The sequence below is a fragment of the Apis florea genome, unplaced genomic scaffold (assembly GCF_048593485.1).
Source record: "Apis florea isolate Af1SG1 unplaced genomic scaffold, ASM4859348v1 contig_3068_pilon, whole genome shotgun sequence".
NCBI classification, from domain to species: domain Eukaryota; kingdom Metazoa; phylum Arthropoda; class Insecta; order Hymenoptera; family Apidae; genus Apis; species Apis florea.
Genome location: NW_028256700.1, coordinates 1,153,708 through 1,174,613, shown reverse-complemented (window position 1 = coordinate 1,174,613; position 20,906 = coordinate 1,153,708). Strand labels below are relative to the sequence as shown.

Here is a 20,906-nt window from a genome sequence, read left to right as displayed (position 1 = left end):
ACTATTAAAGAACATTTTATATAATTTATATGTCTTAAACCAAATGCTTTATTACAAATAATATTTCTTTTATAATAACATTCTTGGCAGTTAGACAAGAAAATAATATAATATTTTTATGCAAAAGATTGTTCGTTATAGCGAGTATTTTATTTAAAAAAACCTTACAATCTAACTTTTTTCATAAATAAACGATTATATTTAGCTAGTATTGTATTTGTACATCAATATAAAGTTTGTACATTCTATATATGCTGTAAAGAATTATTTATAAAATTTCTTTTCGGTCAGAATAGTTCATAGAAAAAATGCAATAATAAGCAGTCTTGTGCTTCAAATACTTTATAATAGCATTTGTTTTAAATTTAATTATTTAACTAATGTATTTTACATGCAGTCTCATCTTTTGATATAAGATAATATAGAAAAATGCATATTAGAGAAATTCTGTATTAATAAATATTTAACCCTTAATTCTATATATATATATCCAGCCAATTATTTTAACATTTGATATGTTAAAGATTAAATATCATATCAAAGATGATAAGTTTGTTAAGGGTTAATTATTTATAAAATATCAATATACTATTTTAAAAATTAATCAATTATATTAGAAAATATGTGCAAAATATGTGATAGACTTTTTTCCAAGAAAAAATTTAGTATTTCTAATTTAGTTTATCAATATAAATAAAAATAATTAATAAATGTTATTTTAAAACGAGACCATATAATATTTATATATAACTTAATTTCCTAATGAATAAATGAATTATGTAATTTTTACATGGAAACTACGCATTTAAAAGATTTACTTCTTCGATTGTAGAGATAAGATTGTCAAGACCAAATAAAAAACCTTCTTCGTGATTCCCTTGTTCCCATGGTTTTCTATGTGTCAGCCGATGTCCATTCGGTAATTCTCGTGTTTTAGCGAAATCGATCAACCAAACGCCAACTTTATCGTTATCGTAAATCATGAAAATACTACTACCAATTATCTGAAAAATAAATAACATTATATATTATATTTTCCCAATTATATTTGCTTTCTTTCATATGAGATTTACATTCTTTTTAAATATTTTGTATTTATATTAAATAATTAATTTTTTTTTTAAATATTTTTTATGCTCTTTATCAAATTCTTTTTAAGCAATTGCTTTTAAACAATATTATATTGCCGAAATTAAAAGTAATCATACATACCTCGTGAGTTTTGAAATATTCAGATATTTCAATCTTTGAACGTAGATTCTTCAAGCGTGCAAGTAATTTTTCACGCGTTATCTTACACGTTCCAAGAAATAGCTTCATAGTATCGAGCACTTCTTGATGTGACTTTACTTTTTTTAGGTCAGTAATCGGTGGGCCACCAGGTAATTTCATAGCTTCGATTCTAAATCCGTGGCTACAGGTTGAACTCTGTTGCTCACGGAATTGCATGTATCGCAATTTAGTCACGGCACGTTGTTCATGTTCCTGCATGGTCGGCGCATTCGGATCAACAGCGATCATCTTCTGATATAGATCCGGTCTAGCTGTTGTCTTCGACACTTCGGATTCCAGAAATGTTCTCGTACCCATTTTAATGTCCATTACATGCGGATCATTGAAACCGAACAATAAATCCTGTAGCTCGATAAAAGTATCACCTTTATATTCCACTTCTCTGTAATATCTAAATATAAAAATAAAACAATTTCAAGTTGAAAAGATAAATATAATTTTTTTCTTGGAAATAGATTTTTAAAATTAAAAAAATGTTTCGTTAATCCTTGTATCAATTTTTATTTCGAATAAAAGAAAAAAAAATTAAAAATTTTAAAATAATTACGAAATACTAAAAATATTTATTTAAAAATAAATTTTTTATTTACCTTGGTATACAATCTCGCAATTCTTTATCTTTGCTAAGAGCTTCGTAAACCATTCTTTCCGTATTTTCTGCTCCTCCTGTTTTTCTTTTCCAAACTGTTCCAGGTCCAGCGGGAGCAAAACCATCCGGATGCCCGGATAATTGAAACCAGGATTTTAATCTATTTTTTAATAATACATCGCTGGCCGGTGCTGTTAAGTCCAAAGCATTCTGCAAGAAAAAGAAATAGGAAATAAACTTTAATTTTTTTATTTCATGTATAATTGCGAACTTCAAAGTAATCAAAATTGAAATTAATTAAAGTCGAAGATATCAAAATCACATATTTAAAATATAAAAATAGAAATGTCTGAATTACAATTATAAAAATTAATAAAATTTACAAATACGTATTTTTTTCTTTTAATATTTTTTTTTTTCTTTTTAAATATATAACGTCCAAAAATAAAATATTAAAACTTCGCCAAGGATTTTTCTACACGATACTACGTTTCATTTTGTAAGATATAATTCTTTCAATGATATATCTTCGCTCGAAATATCAATCGATTGATTTATAAAAAGGAATATTATTTATTATAAAGATTATAATTTAAAATAAAATTTTTTATATTAATAATAAATAAGAAATAATAAGAAATCAAGAGAAGAAAAGATCCTATACCAATGCTAAAAATTTCAACGATAGATCCTCTTCTGGCATAGTGGTATCGGAAAGGACCAGTGGGAATTGTTCCATTTTTTGTATCGTCGCTGGGTCATTAGGTAATTTGGTAAGGGCCCCGGTAGAGCTAGAGCCGACACTATTAGACCGACTCGAACCCATAGACGTGCCTCTTCGCCATTGACGGAAGGCGCTATAGGTACTGCTTGACGAAGCATCCTTCTGCTTTCGATGCTCCTTATGGTTCGAGTTATGATTCAGTCTTGTTTGCTCCTTACTCGAAGCCTGTAACCAAAAAAATCTACTAAGAATTTAATCCAATCGATATGATCGATTTAATAATTTGAATTGAATTGAAGAGAAAAATAAATATTTCATTCGTAAAACATATGTAACAATTGTATAATATTTTTTTTTTTTTTACCATTTCCAAATGGAATGAAAATTTTAAGATGAAAAAAAATAAAAGTAAATATTCATTTGTGAATTATATTTATGAAGCGTCGAAAATATCAGAATAATAAATATAATTAGTAGTAAAAAAAATTAGTTATTTGTATTGAATGCTATAATATGAATAAACAGAAATATGTGCATTCTTTTTAATGAAAATTAAACAAAAAATTTTTTTAAAGATTAATGGTATTATTATTTCCTTACAATATATAAAATAACATTAAGAAAGTAAGTTATTTATGCAACGAAAAATACATCAAATTATTTTGCAATTTGCAAATACGGAAGACGTTTTATAAGCGTAGTGTTTGCGCATGCACGTGGTCTACGGTATGCAACAAATCGAAATCCGTCGGCAAGAGCGATTTAATTAAGTTTAGTGAATCGCGAGCGGCCCGCGCTAATTGGTGCACCGTGGTCGTGATCCTTAATCCGATTATAATGAGTCACGTGTGTTTCTTGAACAAAGTACCAAGTCAATTACGATTGGCAACAGTTGAATGGTTGTCGCCCAATGGAACGTTCGTATAATCGTGCATAAATTGAGACGATACACATACGAAACGCATACAATGTGCGCAGATCGTAAATTTGAACCAAATGTATAGTTAAATAGAATAAATTTTTTATTTTGGGAACACGACACGATTTCTTAAAATTTTTCGAACAATTTGTATTCGATGACGCGCTATTAAAAGAAGTTAGAAGTTTATCGGAATCATTTATTTTTTTTGCCAGCAAGATATCTTGACAAAGTTATTTTAGGTTATGTCTATGACAGTTGAACTTTTGATCTTTATTCATTACCACAGAGATCAATTACCGAACTAAACAATATCGTGTAATTCGATTAAGTAGTAAGAATCACAAGAATCCATTCAAGATATTGATGAATTTTTCTTCGATTAAAAAAAACATTAATGACTTCATATCAGATTTTCAATTTTAACGATTAAGAGAAGCACATTGTTATTAATACCGAGAAGAGTATAGTTCGAGCAGGTAGTTTATCGTGATATTCGATTTCGTGATACGCCATTCATTTTAATTTAACCGACAAGGTTCGAACGTGAGGACTCGCGAAATCATGCTTCGCAATTTCTCGGCACGTGATTTCACATCACAATACATGTTGATGATACATCGAATCATTTAGTTTATATCGATACAATATGAATTTATATTTTAGCTATTGTTGCATATCAAATTCTTAGTTTCATAAATGTATAGGTTAATTGAGAAGAATTAAAGAAAAAAAAAAAAAATTTGAACATTTTACTACAATATAGGCTATTATGCTGCATAGAAAATCATTATGTATAATCACTATGTATAATCGTATTTGATTACAATAAATAATTACGTAGAGAAGATGAAATTTTGTTTATGCGTTACAAGAATTATTATCAAATTGTACGAAAAAAATAATAAAAAGTATATGATAGATTATTTATATAAATGTAAATGTTTTAAAATATTTTTTTTTTAATAATAAATATTTTTAATAATAGCCTCCTACATTTCGTAGAAAATATCTAGCAACAATATAAGGAGGAAAAATAACACGTAAAAAGGTTGTGCAACGATTGAATATTTACTATTGAAGAAAATAGCATAAAAGCATTTCAGTTATTATAATGTAATATAAATATATTACAAATTCCATATATGTGATGGTTTTTTTTTTTTTTGCGATGTGCATTATTACATCCTATAATTTTATCTTTCTGGAATAGAATGTTTTTAAGAAAAATTTTTTTACAAAAATGCTTTCTTGTGGAACACTACTTAAAGGTATTTTTATATATTCTTTTTAACGTTCGATCGATAATACGTGTGTATATTTATAAATAACTATGATATACCATTCTTAATTATTTTTTTTTTTTTTTTTTTTGCGTTCTTTTAAGAATCTTTTTTCCGAATAATTTTTCAAAAAAAATTCTTTTTTCCTAACTTTTCCTTTTCTATAGGATAATTTATAATCATATGTCGAAACAGACATTTCATGTCATTTTTTTTTTTTTTATTACGCCACTTACTTTTTTTTACTTACGTTTCCGCATTTCATTTCGCATTCATTCTCGCAAAATCGACGAGTTTCGATAAAAAAGAAAAAAAAAAAAAAACTCGTGCTCGAGTCGCGTATAAATATCACGGGGCGCAAAAAGATCGTACGCACGTCCTGGGAGAGCCGGATAGAAGAGTTCACGATAACGTTTACGGGCACAGGTGACTATTTATATTCGATGTACGATCGCGATCGATCCAATGCTGATAATCACGGCACGCTTCGGATAAAATATGTGAGGAATGTATAACGAGCTGTCTTCGATGCAAATTGTCGACGCATAACAGGTAAAACACCTCTCAGGAACGAATTCGGTTTTTTTTTTTTTTTTTTTTTTATCGAAGGAAAAGATCGAGAGAGTTTGCGCGTAAATGGGGGAGGAGGGAGGGGGAGATGATTGTTATCCTCGAAATTCCGCTTTATTCCGTTCATTTCTTTCTTTCTTTTTTTTTTTTTCCTTCTTTTCATTTTTTTTTTAAATCGTTCCGATTTATTTATGCATTCGTGTTGAAATGGAAGAAACGAATGGCCGTCGTAAAAGAACAAATTGTGTATACGAAATTGAAATTATACGGGTATGCTAATTTTAGACGATAATTTACTTAATGATAATTTTAATTTAACGGAGGAATGGATAATTGGGTCGTAATAATTTAGTTTAGATTTAAAAAAAAAAAAAAAAAAAGTGCTAATTTCTACGACGATTATTGGTGGTTATTAAAGCAACGATTAGATGGAATATTTTTAAACAAATCGATATCGATACTCGAAAATTACTTCGAAAATTACTTTCTAATAATATATTATTAGACACAAAAGAAAAAAAAAAAAATCGGTTATTTTAACGAAACTAAAACTTCTTTACTTTTCTTACCTTCGATAATTCGATTTCAGTCGAATATAAATTTCTTCTTCTTTACAATTTTCTTTTCTTTTCTTTTTTTTTTGTTCATTGTTCAATGAAAAAACGATCGAAAAGGAAGGAATTTCTCCCTCTATTTTGACAAATGTGTCGAACAATAAATTACGCGCCTACGCCTCAGCCTTCGGAAGCATAGTCGCAAAAAACGAGGAAAAAGAAGCTTGTAACTTGTTTCGTAAGTAGAGTCGTGTTTTACGGAGCATTGACGTCACTGGTGTATTCAGATTGCATTGTTGCAGATAAGTTTCAATCTAGCACCGTTCCAATTTTAACGTTTAGCGACGAGTATCGTGGGTTAAAGCAGATTCACTTCACGTTACATACCCACGATACGATTCTTTTTCAAAAAGAACGAAATAACGTTAATCGCCATCTTGCCTTCGATTTCTAAATCGAATCGTTTCTAAATACAACGGATTCGAATATTATTAAATTTCTTTCGAATCAACAAATTATTCTTTTTCGCTCTCCAAGACGATCGATTTTTTTTTTTTTTTTTTTTTATAACATCGATAACTTTGTAAATGTAATTTAAAAAAAAAAAAAATTACGATACAACAAACGTTATAAATAGAAATTCAACGATGCGGAATAGTTTAATTAAACCTTATAAACGATTCATATTGAATGTCGTCAAATATAGACTTTCACGCGTGTAACAAGGATCAAGTGTGCGAACAAGATTTCCTCGCGTTAATTCGCGATTATTGACAACATATAAGCAGGCGTCGTTTTTCAACAGGTTAATCAAATTAATTATTAACGAAACAGGTTCGACCAACAAATTGTAACGTGACGATACCGAGAAAGGAAAAAAAAAAAAAAAAAAGGAAAAAGAAATTACGCGTACGAAAAAAAATTCGTCCTCGAATGAAATTTTCGCCCAAACTAAATTCCAGTCAGCGACGACAACGACCTCGAGGGAGTGTAACGAGTGCGCGAACGAAAACGAAATTTGATAAAAAGTGCGACCGTGGCTCCATTTTGCAAAAAAATAAGGAGGAATTGTTGTTATATAATGGAAGGTAGTACACTTTATTTCTTTCTTCTTCTTCTTCTTCTTTTTCTTTTTTTGTACTACGATTACGAAGATTAATGTTCTTTCATAGATGAAATCGATTGATATTTTAGTAATATTTACTTGTCCTTTTTAAAAGCCTCGTCTATTACAACAAGATTTTCCAATGATGTAATAATTGGCTTGTTACACTCGTTCAAATTCTTCCGTGACGCATTTATAATGTTTTTCTTAACGTTTCTTTCTTTAAATATTTATAATCTTCTCTCCCCCTCTTTTATCGACTTAATCGTGAGAGTGAGATAACGGTTGTAGACTTTATTAAAAAATTTTTTAAAATTGTTTTATTAAAAATAACGGAAAGAATAATTATTTCCATGTTGATATGTTAAAAAAAAAAAAAAAAAAAAAAAGAAAAAAGGAAGAAACTAGAAGAGAAAAGAGAACTGGAACGCGAGATAAAAAAAAGGGATTAAAAATAAGGTGTAAAAAAAAAAAAAAAAAAAAAGAAAAAAATAAAAAATGCAAAGGAGAGTCAGAAAGTCGGTTTCTTCGCTAAAATGACACGGAAATTAGATACCAGAACGACGTCAATGACATGATGCATACGTAAATACACGTGTGTATATATATATATATATATATATATATATATATACACACACATATATACACATAAATATATATAAATATACTTGTGCATATATTTTAAACAAATGAGGGCTCTAAAATGTCGACCAATGATCCCCTACAAACCTGACCCTACAGGAAAAAAACAATTTATAAATTAAGCATGATTTTATATATGTTCTATCGGCCGATAGAAAGCGATTCGATCACGTGTTTATACCTTTCAATCATACCAGTTGTACGCACGTTAACTCGTTTACTTTTTTAACTTTCCACTTATATATTTCAAAATCCATCTTTACGTGATCTTTCTGCGTTATTTAAAAGGAGGAAAAAAAAAAAAATTTTAAAATCGCAAATAAAAACTGTACGATCTTCCTCATTTGTGTTTATATTTTTGATTAATTTTAAATAAATAAATAAATAAATATATATATATATATATTACATAATCGATTCGTAATGAAAGCGATAATTGTTTATTAATGAAATTATCTACGAATATCTCTGATGAGATTGCTCGTCGAATAAATTGATTTTATTTTTTTTTTCGAAAGATCCTAGACGTTCAACTAGAGATTTATTAAGCGATTAATGTGACGTTTCGTTGGATAATTAGTAAAGGAAAAAGATCGCATGTACACGAACGACTCGATTATAAGGAGGAGAAAAAAATGGAATATTAACCAATTAATAATTTAATTTGTTTGACCCGTGTTAAAAGTTACGTTATAAATCACCCATAAAAATTACATCTTGATAGCTGTGCATTAATTAATAGTTTAATTTCCAATGAGAGTTTATTTTCTACCTGACTCTATCATTCGCGAACAGTTTTGCAATTCATTAAATGATTCTTCATCGAGTCTACGCGAATTTCAATTTCGCCATGGGATCCCTATTTCTCCACGGTTGTTTGTAAATAATGTTAAATTCACAAAGGAAGGTGAAAGAAGGTCGCGCTAAAAATACGACACGACACGGTGGCTCTGCGTATCTAATTAATGACTCGATAAATACGAAGAAAGATCATCGTATAGCAAGAGCTCGTATCGTATCCTCTTCACAATATCACACTTTTAATTTTTTTTTTTTTTTTCCACCATTGCTCCTCTTCGTTCTACTGTTTACTATTTAAAAATCGAGTGGCAATAAAAACATTTCTCGACGTTTCTCGATACGTCGAGTGGTTGCCATTTCATTTTTTCCTTTTGCTAGATGAGAGATAGATGGAGTATCAGGTTTTCAAACAACACGACTAGAGAGATCGTTGTCGTCTTTGCTCGCATCGCTTGGAACGCTTGTTGAAAACGGTGCGATACTTAATTCTTAAACATTTTAATTCCCCTTTTTTAATAGAATACAAATAAAGATTGGCAAACATTTATAAACTTTTTTCTCAATTTTGTTCTCAATCTCCTAATCAATTCCATCGAGTTGTAAATATAAAAATTTTTTTCATTTGATATCAATTCGTTCCACCGACCGTGTATGTCAAAACTGTGCCACAGTATGCCTTCCAGCTACTTCTCAATCATTGCTCTATCAGTGGCGATGCAGCGGCGACGCGTTGATATCGTCTCGTGAAAGAGATCGATTGATCCGTAACGATTTAAAAATTATGGTTTTAAATTATAATTAGCTGGAGGATCGTGCCCATCTACTCTAACGAGGGATTGTTTAAACAAACAATCCTTCGATACCACGAGAACTAAGAAAATATTATTTCTTCGTTCGAATATATTACGATATTCACGGTGCGTTTGCGTTGGTGATTTATATCTCATCTGGATAACAAACAAAAATTTAATAACGGATAGATATCGAAATTCGGATTCGGTTATTCTTGGCAAACTTGTTTCATCATTATGCATACACACATAGTTAGTATCCGTGGCCAAAATCTTATCGGGGAACGAGGGAAATATCACGATTTTTATATTACGGCAATTAGGGTAAACTGTTAATTAATTGTAAGGAATAACACGCAAAATGCTCAAAGCCGTGTTTCTCGTATTTCATATAGTTATTAGAATTACTACATTCTCTTTGATTGACGTCGGTCTATTACGTAGCAAAAGTATGCACCTTGATTTCTTCGTACTCCACGTTCTATCACACGAAACCTTAACAGATTAAAGGATAAGAAAATATATCGAGTTAATGAATAAATAATAATAAAGATAGCGAAATCTGTTTTGACAGTCTGTTGGCATTTGAGCTTTCGTTGAATTTTAGATTAAAGGAAATTGCTGACACTGAAGAATTCGATCTTGATAGAGAATGAAATTTATATATATATATATATATATCTTCGATCGAATTTGAAATATCCAAGCACTTCTTATCTTTCTATCTTTTGTTTGTCACAAAATGTGCATTTGGAAAAAAAAAAAATCTTATCGATCGACTGGAAATCGATTAAAAATAAAATTGTATCCGTGAAAAAAATCCAATTATCGATTCTAAATTGGCTATTAACGATGGAACAACAATTCTCATTTGTCGCATCGATGTTTCTTGGAATGTTTTATCGAAACACATAACAATCGAGAAGTGTTATTATTATTAAAACGATTGTAAATTTTGATCGATCAATTATTATATCGATGAACGTCTGATTGAAAGTTTAGTTAAAATTATATTGTATTATAAATTGATTAAATTCTTGGATTTTTGGAAGCTGTTCAGTATCAAATATCGTGCCAAATTCGATCACGTGTTGTGCTATTAAAACTTGTTCTACTTTTTTTTTTTTTTTTTTTTATTACGTTTAAATGATTCTGCAGATATGCACTTTGTTCCATTTCCTGTGACACCAGGTTACACGAAGCGTATCTTTCACGTCATAGGAATTATTTTATGCCATATTCATGTACACGAATGCGTTTAATGTCAACTAGCTTGCAACTAGAAAATCGAGTTTACCATTTTAAATAAAGTCGAACGAATTTGAAGCATTCCACAACGATTGAAAATTTATCTTTATATTTTAAGAAAACGTTAAGATTTTCTTCGAGAAATTCTTTCTGAATTCGATTCCTATCCGTTCAAATTTATTACTTATTATTCCAATTGAGATATGCCAATATACAATGCATCGTGTTTACTTTTCCTATTCGTGCGAATCATTTGAGTACGTGACTTTTCAAGTTTTAGCGTTAAAACTTTTAGGTAGAGATCATTAGTATTTATCAAATAATTTACATTTGCACGTTTTTACACAGAGTTTGATAATTATTCGAAGTAGTTTATATTCAACGAGTAATTGCTCTCCACCGCATATTTTCATATTTTATAAACATCGTTATACACGCGTTATCAAAACGAAATATTTTATTTGGTCTATGAAACGGATCACGTACACAGCATACCTTCTCGAAATTACACGTTCCATTATTCTCTTTATAATAACAATTCGGTTTGCCAAGTGTTTTCAAGTGTGGAATGGAAATTTCAGAATTTTAATTTTATTGAAATAAAAAATATTGCGTTAAATTTTCGATTTAATAATCACGCTTAATAATTAATCTTACAATTTTACAAAATTTAACACGAAAATGTTGAACACGGGTCGTCGATACATACCAACTATGTAAACAAGAGCAGGTTTGAAATTGAAATTCGTCGATGATTTATTTGAACAGGGCAGGCCTCTGTCGAAACGAGCAAGTAACATTTCATTGAATTACATTATTCGCACATTTGTGACCGTAATTTATGAATACTTTTTTTTACCCTTTCTTTTTCGACAATGATACATCGTCAAATAAGTTTTCACGAACGTTCCATGATGATTTAACACGTTCCCTGTTCCAGATATAAAATGATCCTTGAGTTTGTCATCGAGCACCGCCTTGAATTTATTCATCATCTGCTTTCGTCGAAGGTCGAAGGTCGAGTCTGTGTTCAAATCTCGAGAGTCAAATTCGACCTTTTTTTTTTTTTTTTTTTATTTCTCCCACTCGAGTCAGATATATCAAATTGATCGATATTATTTACATTGAATATTTACACACGTATTTAAAGGTTAAATATAAAGTAAAATACTTGGAAGGAATAGCGGTCGAACGAGACAATATTTGAAATTCGGGGAGATTAAAGATAGATTTTAGAAGAATAAAAATAAATTTTCTAAACACTTCTTCATCCGCGCAATGACGTTTTAAATTAATGATGGGATTTTAATTTGGAGTTGGGCGAAAAAGTAGCACACTAAAAATACAAGACCGGTTCACAGCTTAATTTTATTCTTAGCAAAAGTATAATATTATTTGCCCAGACATACGATTAACAGGTGCATTAGAGGGAATATTATTTCTCGAGTAAAGTGTTGTAACATATTTAATTCAAAATATTTTCGTCGGTTGCTTTTTTTCTTAATAAAATTAATAAAGGAACAATATCGCTTCTTAAGTTATTTAATTTTATGTTTTTTTTTTAATTAAAGTGTAAAATAAATTGAATTTAATGTTGTAAAATTACCTACAATCCAACCAATGCACGGACAATTGATGTACGAAACAAATACCGTGAAAGGAAAAATAACGGGAGATCGAAAAATAGAACCGTGTTACCGTTAATGGCGCCCTGTGCGCATACGTATTAATATTTATCAAAAGCCACGATTTCCACAATGACCAACACATCGTTCAAACAATATAACAAATTTTTTTTAACTATCTTTTGCTTTTAATTCATGACTGCTTTTATTTCTTTTTTTTTTTTCTTTCTTGATTTTTAAAAATGGCTCTAATAGATAAATATACAAATGATTAAAAAAACATAAATGAATACTGAACTTGACTATTATCATTTGCAAATTATGCATGCACAAGTGTCTCTTGTATCATACAACACGTGTAGAGTAGTAAATGATATGTTGAACAAATGAATAACATTTTGCAAATTTAAAACTAGAATACATGTTAAATAATATTTCTCAATTCCATTCTATGATATGTTCCATTCTATAATAATGATAAAATGAAAGAAAAAATATTTAAGAAAAGTATAGTGATATAATACATTAAAAATGAGATATTTCTTTTTGCAATTGATTATTTCTAATAAAATCTATGCTTAATTAAGTTTTATCTATTTTACGTCTATTCACTTTACATGTACATTTTTTTTTTTTATTGTTGCATCATTTAAATAATTCTAGAATTATTATATGCAATGCTTTGCTTATAATGAAATTCAACAATGCAATACAAATACAAAGTATACAACAAAATTATTTTACTATCTGTTAAAGATAATGTTATAAATAGTTGAAGGACCGTGTATCTATATAAATATTCTACTGCAGTTTATGCATCATCGAAGTTTCTCGTACTTCGAGTGAATTTCTATTTCTAATGTGCTAACATCTCGAATTAATAGATTAAAAAAAAAAAAAAATAATCAATAAGAATCAATAATTTTGAACACACGTACCTTGTTGAAGTGAGCTTGCAGAAGCCGCTCATACTGATCAGCAGCACGGAGACAGAGTCTCGTGGTGAATGCTTCCATTCGTGCTGGTAAAGGCGCGTGGCAAACACTGCTTGACATTATTCCTCTCTTCGAGCTGGCACTCCTCCGGAACACGTACGCACAATGTATACAAATAAAATCGTCACTCGCTATGAACGGAGGGACGCACTTAAATCTCGATGTTCATTTAAAAGTAAGCTAACCTCAATCGACGCTCACGAGTTCATCTTAGGCGTGGCTTCCGATACTCGTTTTGTCATAATCTTTATTAACGATGATTTCCAAACTAATTCTTTCCCACTTGAATAAATTTCTTATTATTATCCTTTTCTTTTATTACTCGAATATTTCAGAGATGTCCGTTTTCGAATATTCTTTCACATCAACAATAAACTGATGCTACTTCACGTGGTATTTTACGATTGGAAACTATATCTTTGAAAGTATAAATTCGATTCTTTCAATTTTATGTTACTTTCATCCAGATCGCATGTTTTATCGTTAATAGTAGTAACGAAGCACTGAATATTCGGACAATATTACTTAATTTGATCAATTTGTATCTGTATAGAAAAACTTCACAGTGAAAACTTGTGGTAGCTTCGAAACGCGATTGAAGAAGCGTGTGAAACCGTCGATATTGCGCATGCGCTATAGAGATTAACTACCCCGCAAAGGGAATTATAAGACGTCGATTCTGATTGGTAGGATTGAGTTTTTGTCAACGAATTAATAATCGTTTTTTTTTTTTTTTTTTTCGTTTCCGCGTGAATATGAAAATGCAAGAAATAAAACAACGATTACCTGCCACTTCCCGCTTTCTCAATGCATACTGAGCAGCGGAGAGAGTTACATGTAGTTTTATCGTCTGAACGCTCCCCCTCCATGTCGTGTCGACGTCCGATTCTCGTTCGTGCAGTTGTTACATGTATAGTATACTCTGAAACCAGAATGGATAGGGCCATTATTCGGGTCATAACCCCTTTTTACAGGATTATTCGAAAATTATCATATAATGTATTTTAGAATGTTTCATTCTAAATCTGAATAATTAAAATTTTTAGAAGTAGAAATTCACATTAATTCTTTTCGTTATCTATGATTTTTAAATGGAAAAATGATTTCTCGACACAAATTTATTTATTCGATTTGACATTTAAGAAATAAAATTTATAATAATAAAAGTATTTATTGTTTTTGTATCAACGATATTTATTCATTAAAGAATTATTTTTTTCTCAATGGGAAAATTTAATTTTTAATCCGTTTGAGTGTATAAATATTAATTCAATTATATGTTTAGTGATAACAATAATATCCTTATCTTCGTATTAAATTGCACCGTAATTATTATTCATATTAATTTTTTCCTCTCGTTAATCCTTTCACGAATAAAAATTTTCGTCAACTGTCGGAATAATTGAATAAATATTTTAAAATTTAACATTAAAAATCATAAGATGTATGAAAAATTTGCATTAAAAAGAATTTACTTTTACCGTTAACACATCCTTGAATTGAAAAATTTGTTTAAAAATTTAATAAATTAATTACTTGAAATAAATAAGTAATTTATTAAAATGTATGATTTATGATTTACATTGACAAATAATTCAAATAATTCATTTTTCAAATTTTAAAAGATTAAAATAAAATTAAATCTTTTTTTTTTTTTTTTTTTAGATAAGAAGTTAGATAAAAAGTGGTTGAGAAGTTTAAACTTTGTATTATTTATAAAAGTTCAATGATGCCACTTACAGTGACAAGGTTGTAAATAAATCAACGAGATAACGGCACTTATTGCGTTGTAAGTAATCACCATCTTTTTGTCCATATCAATTTCCTGAAACGGTATTTCATTAGAAATATTAATTTAACTAAGAAATATATATCATTGCCCATTCCACACGTTGAAACGAACAATGAAATTTACCTTTCATATCACAATAAGATTACCCTATACAGAAAAGATAATTAAAGATAACATATATACAGAAACGGTACTTTACGCGGAATTTCTTGTAATCTTTAGATTTTAATTAATCTTAGTTATGCATTTTTCTTTTCTTTATTCAAGGTCTAGGATCGAAGGAAAGGATTCATGAATCATTCAACAGTTTAGTAACGAGTATCTTGCGATGAATCGAATTGAATCATTATTAAAATTTTACACACATTGTTCTACATTTTAATTATAATTTTCGATTATCCTTAACGATTCGTCTGACTTTTCTTCAACATATACAAGCGAATCTTTCGCATTATTATCAAGTTTGTTCGAGCATAATACAAAATTCGATTATCTATTATACAATTTCTTCTACACAAATATATATATATATATATATTAATTATTTTAACCGTAATCGTGAAATTTCGTTAAAGTTCACTGGAGCCAAAAGTGGAGATTAATTTAAACGCGTCTGTTGTAGATAAAGCTTCATTGGCACGACATTTTAGTTGAAGTTTTATATACAATTACGCTTACAATCCGCTTCTCGATAACTTAATTTTACAACCGTTCTACTCAACCACAGCTTAAACAGACGTTCTGCTGACGTCTTCCTGCCTTCCTGAGGTGAAAGTCGAGGTGGCGTCGTGCGACAGTTATTCAGATTCATCCGTGAGATTTCGAAAAGAGCGTAGAAGAACGTGGAGCGAAATTCCTGGCTATGCCTCAATCGTCAATAAGAATCTTAACCCACATAACACAACTCTTCACCTGTATCTGAAACGATTAATTTTTCATTAATTAAATTACTTCTCACAAAAATGTACGATTTCTTTTTCTTGCTCGATAAGATTCGTTTCAAGATAAAACGTTTATTTCTTCTTCTTCTTCGAGGGAGCCGTGCTGTTTCATCGCATCAATTCAGCATCCACATTTATACAGCTGTTACTCTCTCGTTAATCATTCTGTTGCTTTTTCTGTTACCCCTTTAAACAAAAGCCTGCGTCGAGGTTTTTCCAAGATTATATTAGACTAGTTAGACTGACCGTCATATTGTCAATTCAAATTCGCGCTATTATTAATCTTCTTTATTTTGTTTGTCATGTTTGTGTTGTACGAGGATACAAGGGAAAATTCCTCTGGTATGAGGCATAACACGAGGTACGAAAAAACGGAGATGAGAAACATTTCTGAAACGTTTTGCAATCACGAATGGAACAACGTGAAAATCACGTGAAGAAAGTACAACGTGTTATACAACCTGTCGATTTGGTAATAATAAATGTGATAAAGAAAAAGATATTGACGTCATAATTTAATAGTTGCGTCACTCGACGATACCCTTTCAAAATTTGAATCGGTTATCTGTCTCAAACGATATATATATATATATATATATATACGCGAAAGAAAAAGTAAAAACTTTAAAAGAGCTGAAAAGAAACCGTTTTGGAATAAACGTGATCGATAGCACGTAGAGATGAGAGATACGTCCCCCCTCTACTTCGCTTACCGAATTCCTGTATATTCCAGGTGTATTTATTTAATTTCCTAGAAGAATAATAAGAAAGAAGAAGAAGAAGGAAAAAAGATATTTACAAATCACTATAATCCAGCAAGAAATTTATTCATTGTTTTATTATTTGCCCTATGCTAAAATTATACCAATGCCGTATGTTAATGTCATACCGTCATAAAATGATATTTCAGGATTTAATAGAGAAACAAATATTTGCCTATTCGCCACGCACATCTATTGTTTGTTAATATTTCAAATTAATAAAAATAGTGTTTCACAAGAAAACAGTGGATTATTCCTGCTCCATTGTGATTAAGTAAATTGCAAAATTATGAATAGGAGAGAGTGTATAAACGTTAAATATATTTGAATTTTCATAGACAGACGATATCATTAACGCTACCGTTATTATTCACGCGAGTGCATGAACTTGTTTTCAAGAACGCATTTTAATCGAGACCGTATGCCCGGATGTTGCCACATGACGTGGATAATTCCGTTTAAAAAAACTCAATGAAAAGAAAAGAATAAGCTTTCCTTCAACGTATTCACATCGTAGATACATCGAAATATTTCACTCGAGCTACCTAACCTTACAACCGTGAACATCAATCATTTTATTTTGATTTCAATTTTTATTCTTCAAAATCATCGCAAACGAGTTCGCCATTCGAGAATTGTTTTCTCACTATTTGCAATATAATCCGTTGAAGCACGGCCGATAGTCGAACAGGAAAAGGATCTTTGCAATGTGCACCGATTAGTCACGCCACGATTAGTCGTCGCCCGCCAATTTATCCCACAGCGCTCAAAAGAGGGCGATGCCGTCTCGCTTTGATCATCCCTCGAAACTCACTCAAACTCATTTCGATCGATTATTTCGATCGATATTTCATTGGATGCGCATTTTCATTTGATAATTTCACTTGATATTGAATCGTCGTCTCGTGTATTTATAATAACGGGTTCTCGAAAAGAGTGTTTCGTCTGTCTACGCTTCCTTTCAAATTGCTTTTTTCGTCGATGCCTTCGGTTAATGGAAAATTACCTGCGGATAATCGATAATCGCTTTCGCAGTAACTGATCGCGCGAGTTGTTCAAATAAAAAATATAGAGGAACGGCTTTGAACTGGAATCACGTGTGTCGCGAATTATCGTATAAATTAAATTTTGAAATTTTTTTTAACAATCCCTCGCCTGATCGAGAAATAGAAATTACGGGAGGGAATCATTTATTATTTTGATGCATTTCCAATTGCGAAATTTTCGAAAGATGTAGATCGTGATTCGATTTCCTTTTTTTTCACGTTTTGCATATTCGTGGCGTGAGCATGATTCATTGTGTTGCGTAGAAAAAGAGCGAGACATTACCTCTGTTTCCTGATGACGCTTTTTCTTTCTTTTTTTGACAAACCGTCTTGCAAGAACATTATTCATTCAGCATAGCAGCGCTGTTCCGTGGGAACAATCCCAGAGAGAGAGATGGAGAAAGAGTAAATTAAATCGGTGTCTGTTTTCGTTCATCGATTAACTCGAACTCATCCTTCGTTTAATTTAATCATCGCATCATTTTCTTCTTTGTTATTTCGACCAATCAATCGTACACTGATGATTTTAAATCATTCTCGATCCTCCGTGAAGGTGAAAAAACTTGGTCTCCTTCCTGGCCTGCTACACATCTCTACGGACAAAAATTGATTTGAGGTTAGGTTTGTGGCTAAATGTTAAAAATAATAACAAACAAGGAAATCGAATTAATTTTTACCTCTACTTTTCCGTCACCTGCATCTCGTTTTACACAACGAAATATAAAATTCTTCTTGATTTACTGCTACGTATATATAAAAAGTTTATTGTGTTAAATGGAGAAAGTAAAAAACTTTAAATATTATTATTTCTAACAAAAAGGGGGGGGGGGGAAGAAATGTCGTGCACGATTATGCGTAAAAATGGTAATAAATTACGAGAGAGAATTATTGTAAACGATGAAGAAGAAAAAAACTTACTCCTCTTATTTGCATATATTTCACGAAAAAAAAAAAAAAAAGAAAAGAAAATTTACTCCTCTTATTTGCATATATTTCGCGAAAAAAAAAGAAGAAAAAGAAAAAAAACTAATTTGCAATTTCGTGTTATTTCTAATTGATAAAAGTAATGCTTGCATATATGCGTTCTGGTCACGTGATTTCATTTGCAGTTAGAAACGGATGCCATTATGCATAATCCTTTATTGCCAATAAAAGTACAATACGATCGATAGATAATAAATGGTTCTTAGAGCTTCTCAAATAAAGAATAAATGTATATTTAACGATATTTCATAATCTGTTTGTAAATCGATATGCGCACGCTATTTCTCTCTCTCTCTCTCTCTCTCTCTCTCTCTCTCTCTCTCTCTCTTTCTTCCACATTTAAGAACGCGAGTTTTATTATTTAAAACATTTTTTTCTTCGTCCTCCCTCCTCCTCTTCCTCCTCCCCCTCCCCCCCCCTTTTTTCTTCTACAGCATTCAGCAAAAAATTTATTCGACTTATTTGATATACGTGCAAAAATTTTGCCCGCCCCTTGCCATATAAATTTTCCAAAATTTACAAGTCATTACATTCGCGTTTAAAATAACAGTTTACGTCACGTGTTATGTAATTGTACTTAAAAGCGCGGATCCAATGCATACATAAATTACAATACACGAGTGTATAAGTATTAAAAAAAAAAAAAAAAAAAAAAAAAAAAAAGAAGAAGAAAAAACATTATTTTTTAACACACAATCGTGGTGAAATGTCGAAGAGTGAAGAACGAAAGAAGAAATAAATGTAAAAGGTAAGGAGAAAGATCATTGTGGAAAAAAAATAAATTGTATTAAAATCACAATATAGCGAACGAAGTAAAAAAAAAAAAAAAAAAAAAAAAAAAATAAGCAAACTTGCATAAGTTGGTGTGGATAAATTAAAAAAAATTTATCACCCATTAATTTCAAGTACAGTATGCAACAGGTGCAATAATTAACTTGTTAACTTCTATTTTTTTTTTTTTTTTTTTTTTAAAAACGTTTACCCAAATTGTGTCGCAAAAGCGAAGAGATAATATAAATAACAATACTCGTCATGATACGAGAAAAAATTCAGGACGAGTATATTCGTCGTACAACGGATTGCAAAGAAACGTTGTATTTGTTCATATTCGAGACGCGATTTCGAGACTAGAGATAAGAATAAAAATTTTCGACGAGAAAATTGATCGATGTTAGAAAGAAGAAGAAAGAAAAAATCAAAAAAAAAAAAAAAAAAAATAATAAGTAATATTGGCAATTGACGATATATTGGATAATTAAAAATAATAAACATATCTTATTTATACGTGTCACGCCATATTTATGATGGACGTCATGTGCATTTTCAGATAAGGAAGAAGGAAGGAAAATCATGGGAAGATGATAAATTTATGAACATTGTGATTCTTCTAACTAAAGTCTATGCAATAATCTGTATAATAAATTATTTTATTAAGGAGAAATTGATATGTTAAAAAAAAAAATGATAAATATATTTTAACATATATATTTCATCTTTGGATTATCGTACAATTAATTTTTTTCCATTAATCCTTATCATTCGTATATGAAAAAATTATATCAATAAAATTATATCGCGTCCTATGACGTAATTGCAATTTTATTTCTTTTTTTTTTTTTTTTTTTTTGCCGTTAAAATTAGAATATGGAAGCAACAAGCGTTTGCCTGTATCGTATCATTCCTATTATCACGTTACGGCTTTTTTTCTTTTCTTTTTTTTCCCCCCCCCCCCCCCCTCCCTGGCATTCGCAAATTAAATTCAATATCGTAAGCTCATTCATTGCATCGCGACCTGACTCCGCGCGTACACAATTATAATGTTATTCTTCTTTTTATAACGTGTTCAATTCATAATTTACGCTATTGATTAAGAAGCCGATTGCACTTATTAGAGGAAAAACTCGTCAGAATCTCGTTAACCTTAAAATTGGAAAAATGCTTTCTTATTCGTGGATTAATTATTCTATTAATAGAGGATTAATAAAAGGAGGAACCGGTTCAATTCATTCGTTTAATTCGAAGAGCAAATGTGATGATATCGGTCAGAATCGTAACCAGTTTTCATTTCACGTGAAACCTCGTCCGGGAGAGAATGCGATCCATAAATAAGTCCAATTGTGGCCTCAACATCTATTATGTAAAGTCGTGCACGCTTTATTTGCGCTAAGATTTTGTAGATTGAGAGTGGCCTTGAGCGGATACTTCCACTCTTATTAACCCTTTGATACCGCAGCCAGTAA

At 30.3% G+C, this 20,906-nt stretch overlaps 2 protein-coding genes and 1 long non-coding RNA gene across 4 annotated transcripts in view; 1 reads left to right on the top strand and 2 right to left on the bottom strand.

Moving 5' to 3' along the window:
- Positions 1-24: 24 nt before the first annotated feature.
- IP3K1 (inositol-trisphosphate 3-kinase-like protein) lies at positions 25-15,129 on the bottom strand. Its single transcript, XM_012494949.3, has 6 exons — positions 14,883-15,129; positions 13,086-14,064; positions 2,547-2,831; positions 1,884-2,092; positions 1,213-1,684; positions 25-1,004 (listed from the first exon to the last, which is right to left on the bottom strand). Exons 2-6 carry the CDS (start codon positions 13,200-13,202, stop codon positions 798-800), a joined length of 1,290 nt encoding a protein of 429 aa, XP_012350403.3. The 5' UTR covers positions 13,203-14,064; positions 14,883-15,129; the 3' UTR covers positions 25-797.
- On the top strand, positions 5,082-20,158 carry LOC147657616 (uncharacterized). The gene is made up of 5 exons (XR_015292097.1): positions 5,082-5,360; positions 14,808-14,931; positions 15,202-18,298; positions 19,101-19,414; positions 19,994-20,158. It is a non-coding gene; the product is annotated as an uncharacterized LOC147657616 (long non-coding RNA).
- Positions 15,258-20,906, bottom strand: part of ana3 (rotatin homolog anastral spindle 3) — a 20,404-nt gene continuing 14,755 nt past the window's right edge. The window contains exons 30-32 of one of the 2 annotated variants that reach the window (XM_086908198.1): positions 18,360-18,425; positions 17,966-18,275; positions 15,258-15,852 (exon numbers count right to left, since the gene is read on the bottom strand). The gene's annotated coding sequence lies outside the window, so the exon portion shown is untranslated. The remainder of the gene's footprint in view (positions 15,853-17,965; positions 18,276-18,359; positions 18,426-20,906) is intronic. The other variant, XM_086908199.1, reaches the window with a different exon arrangement.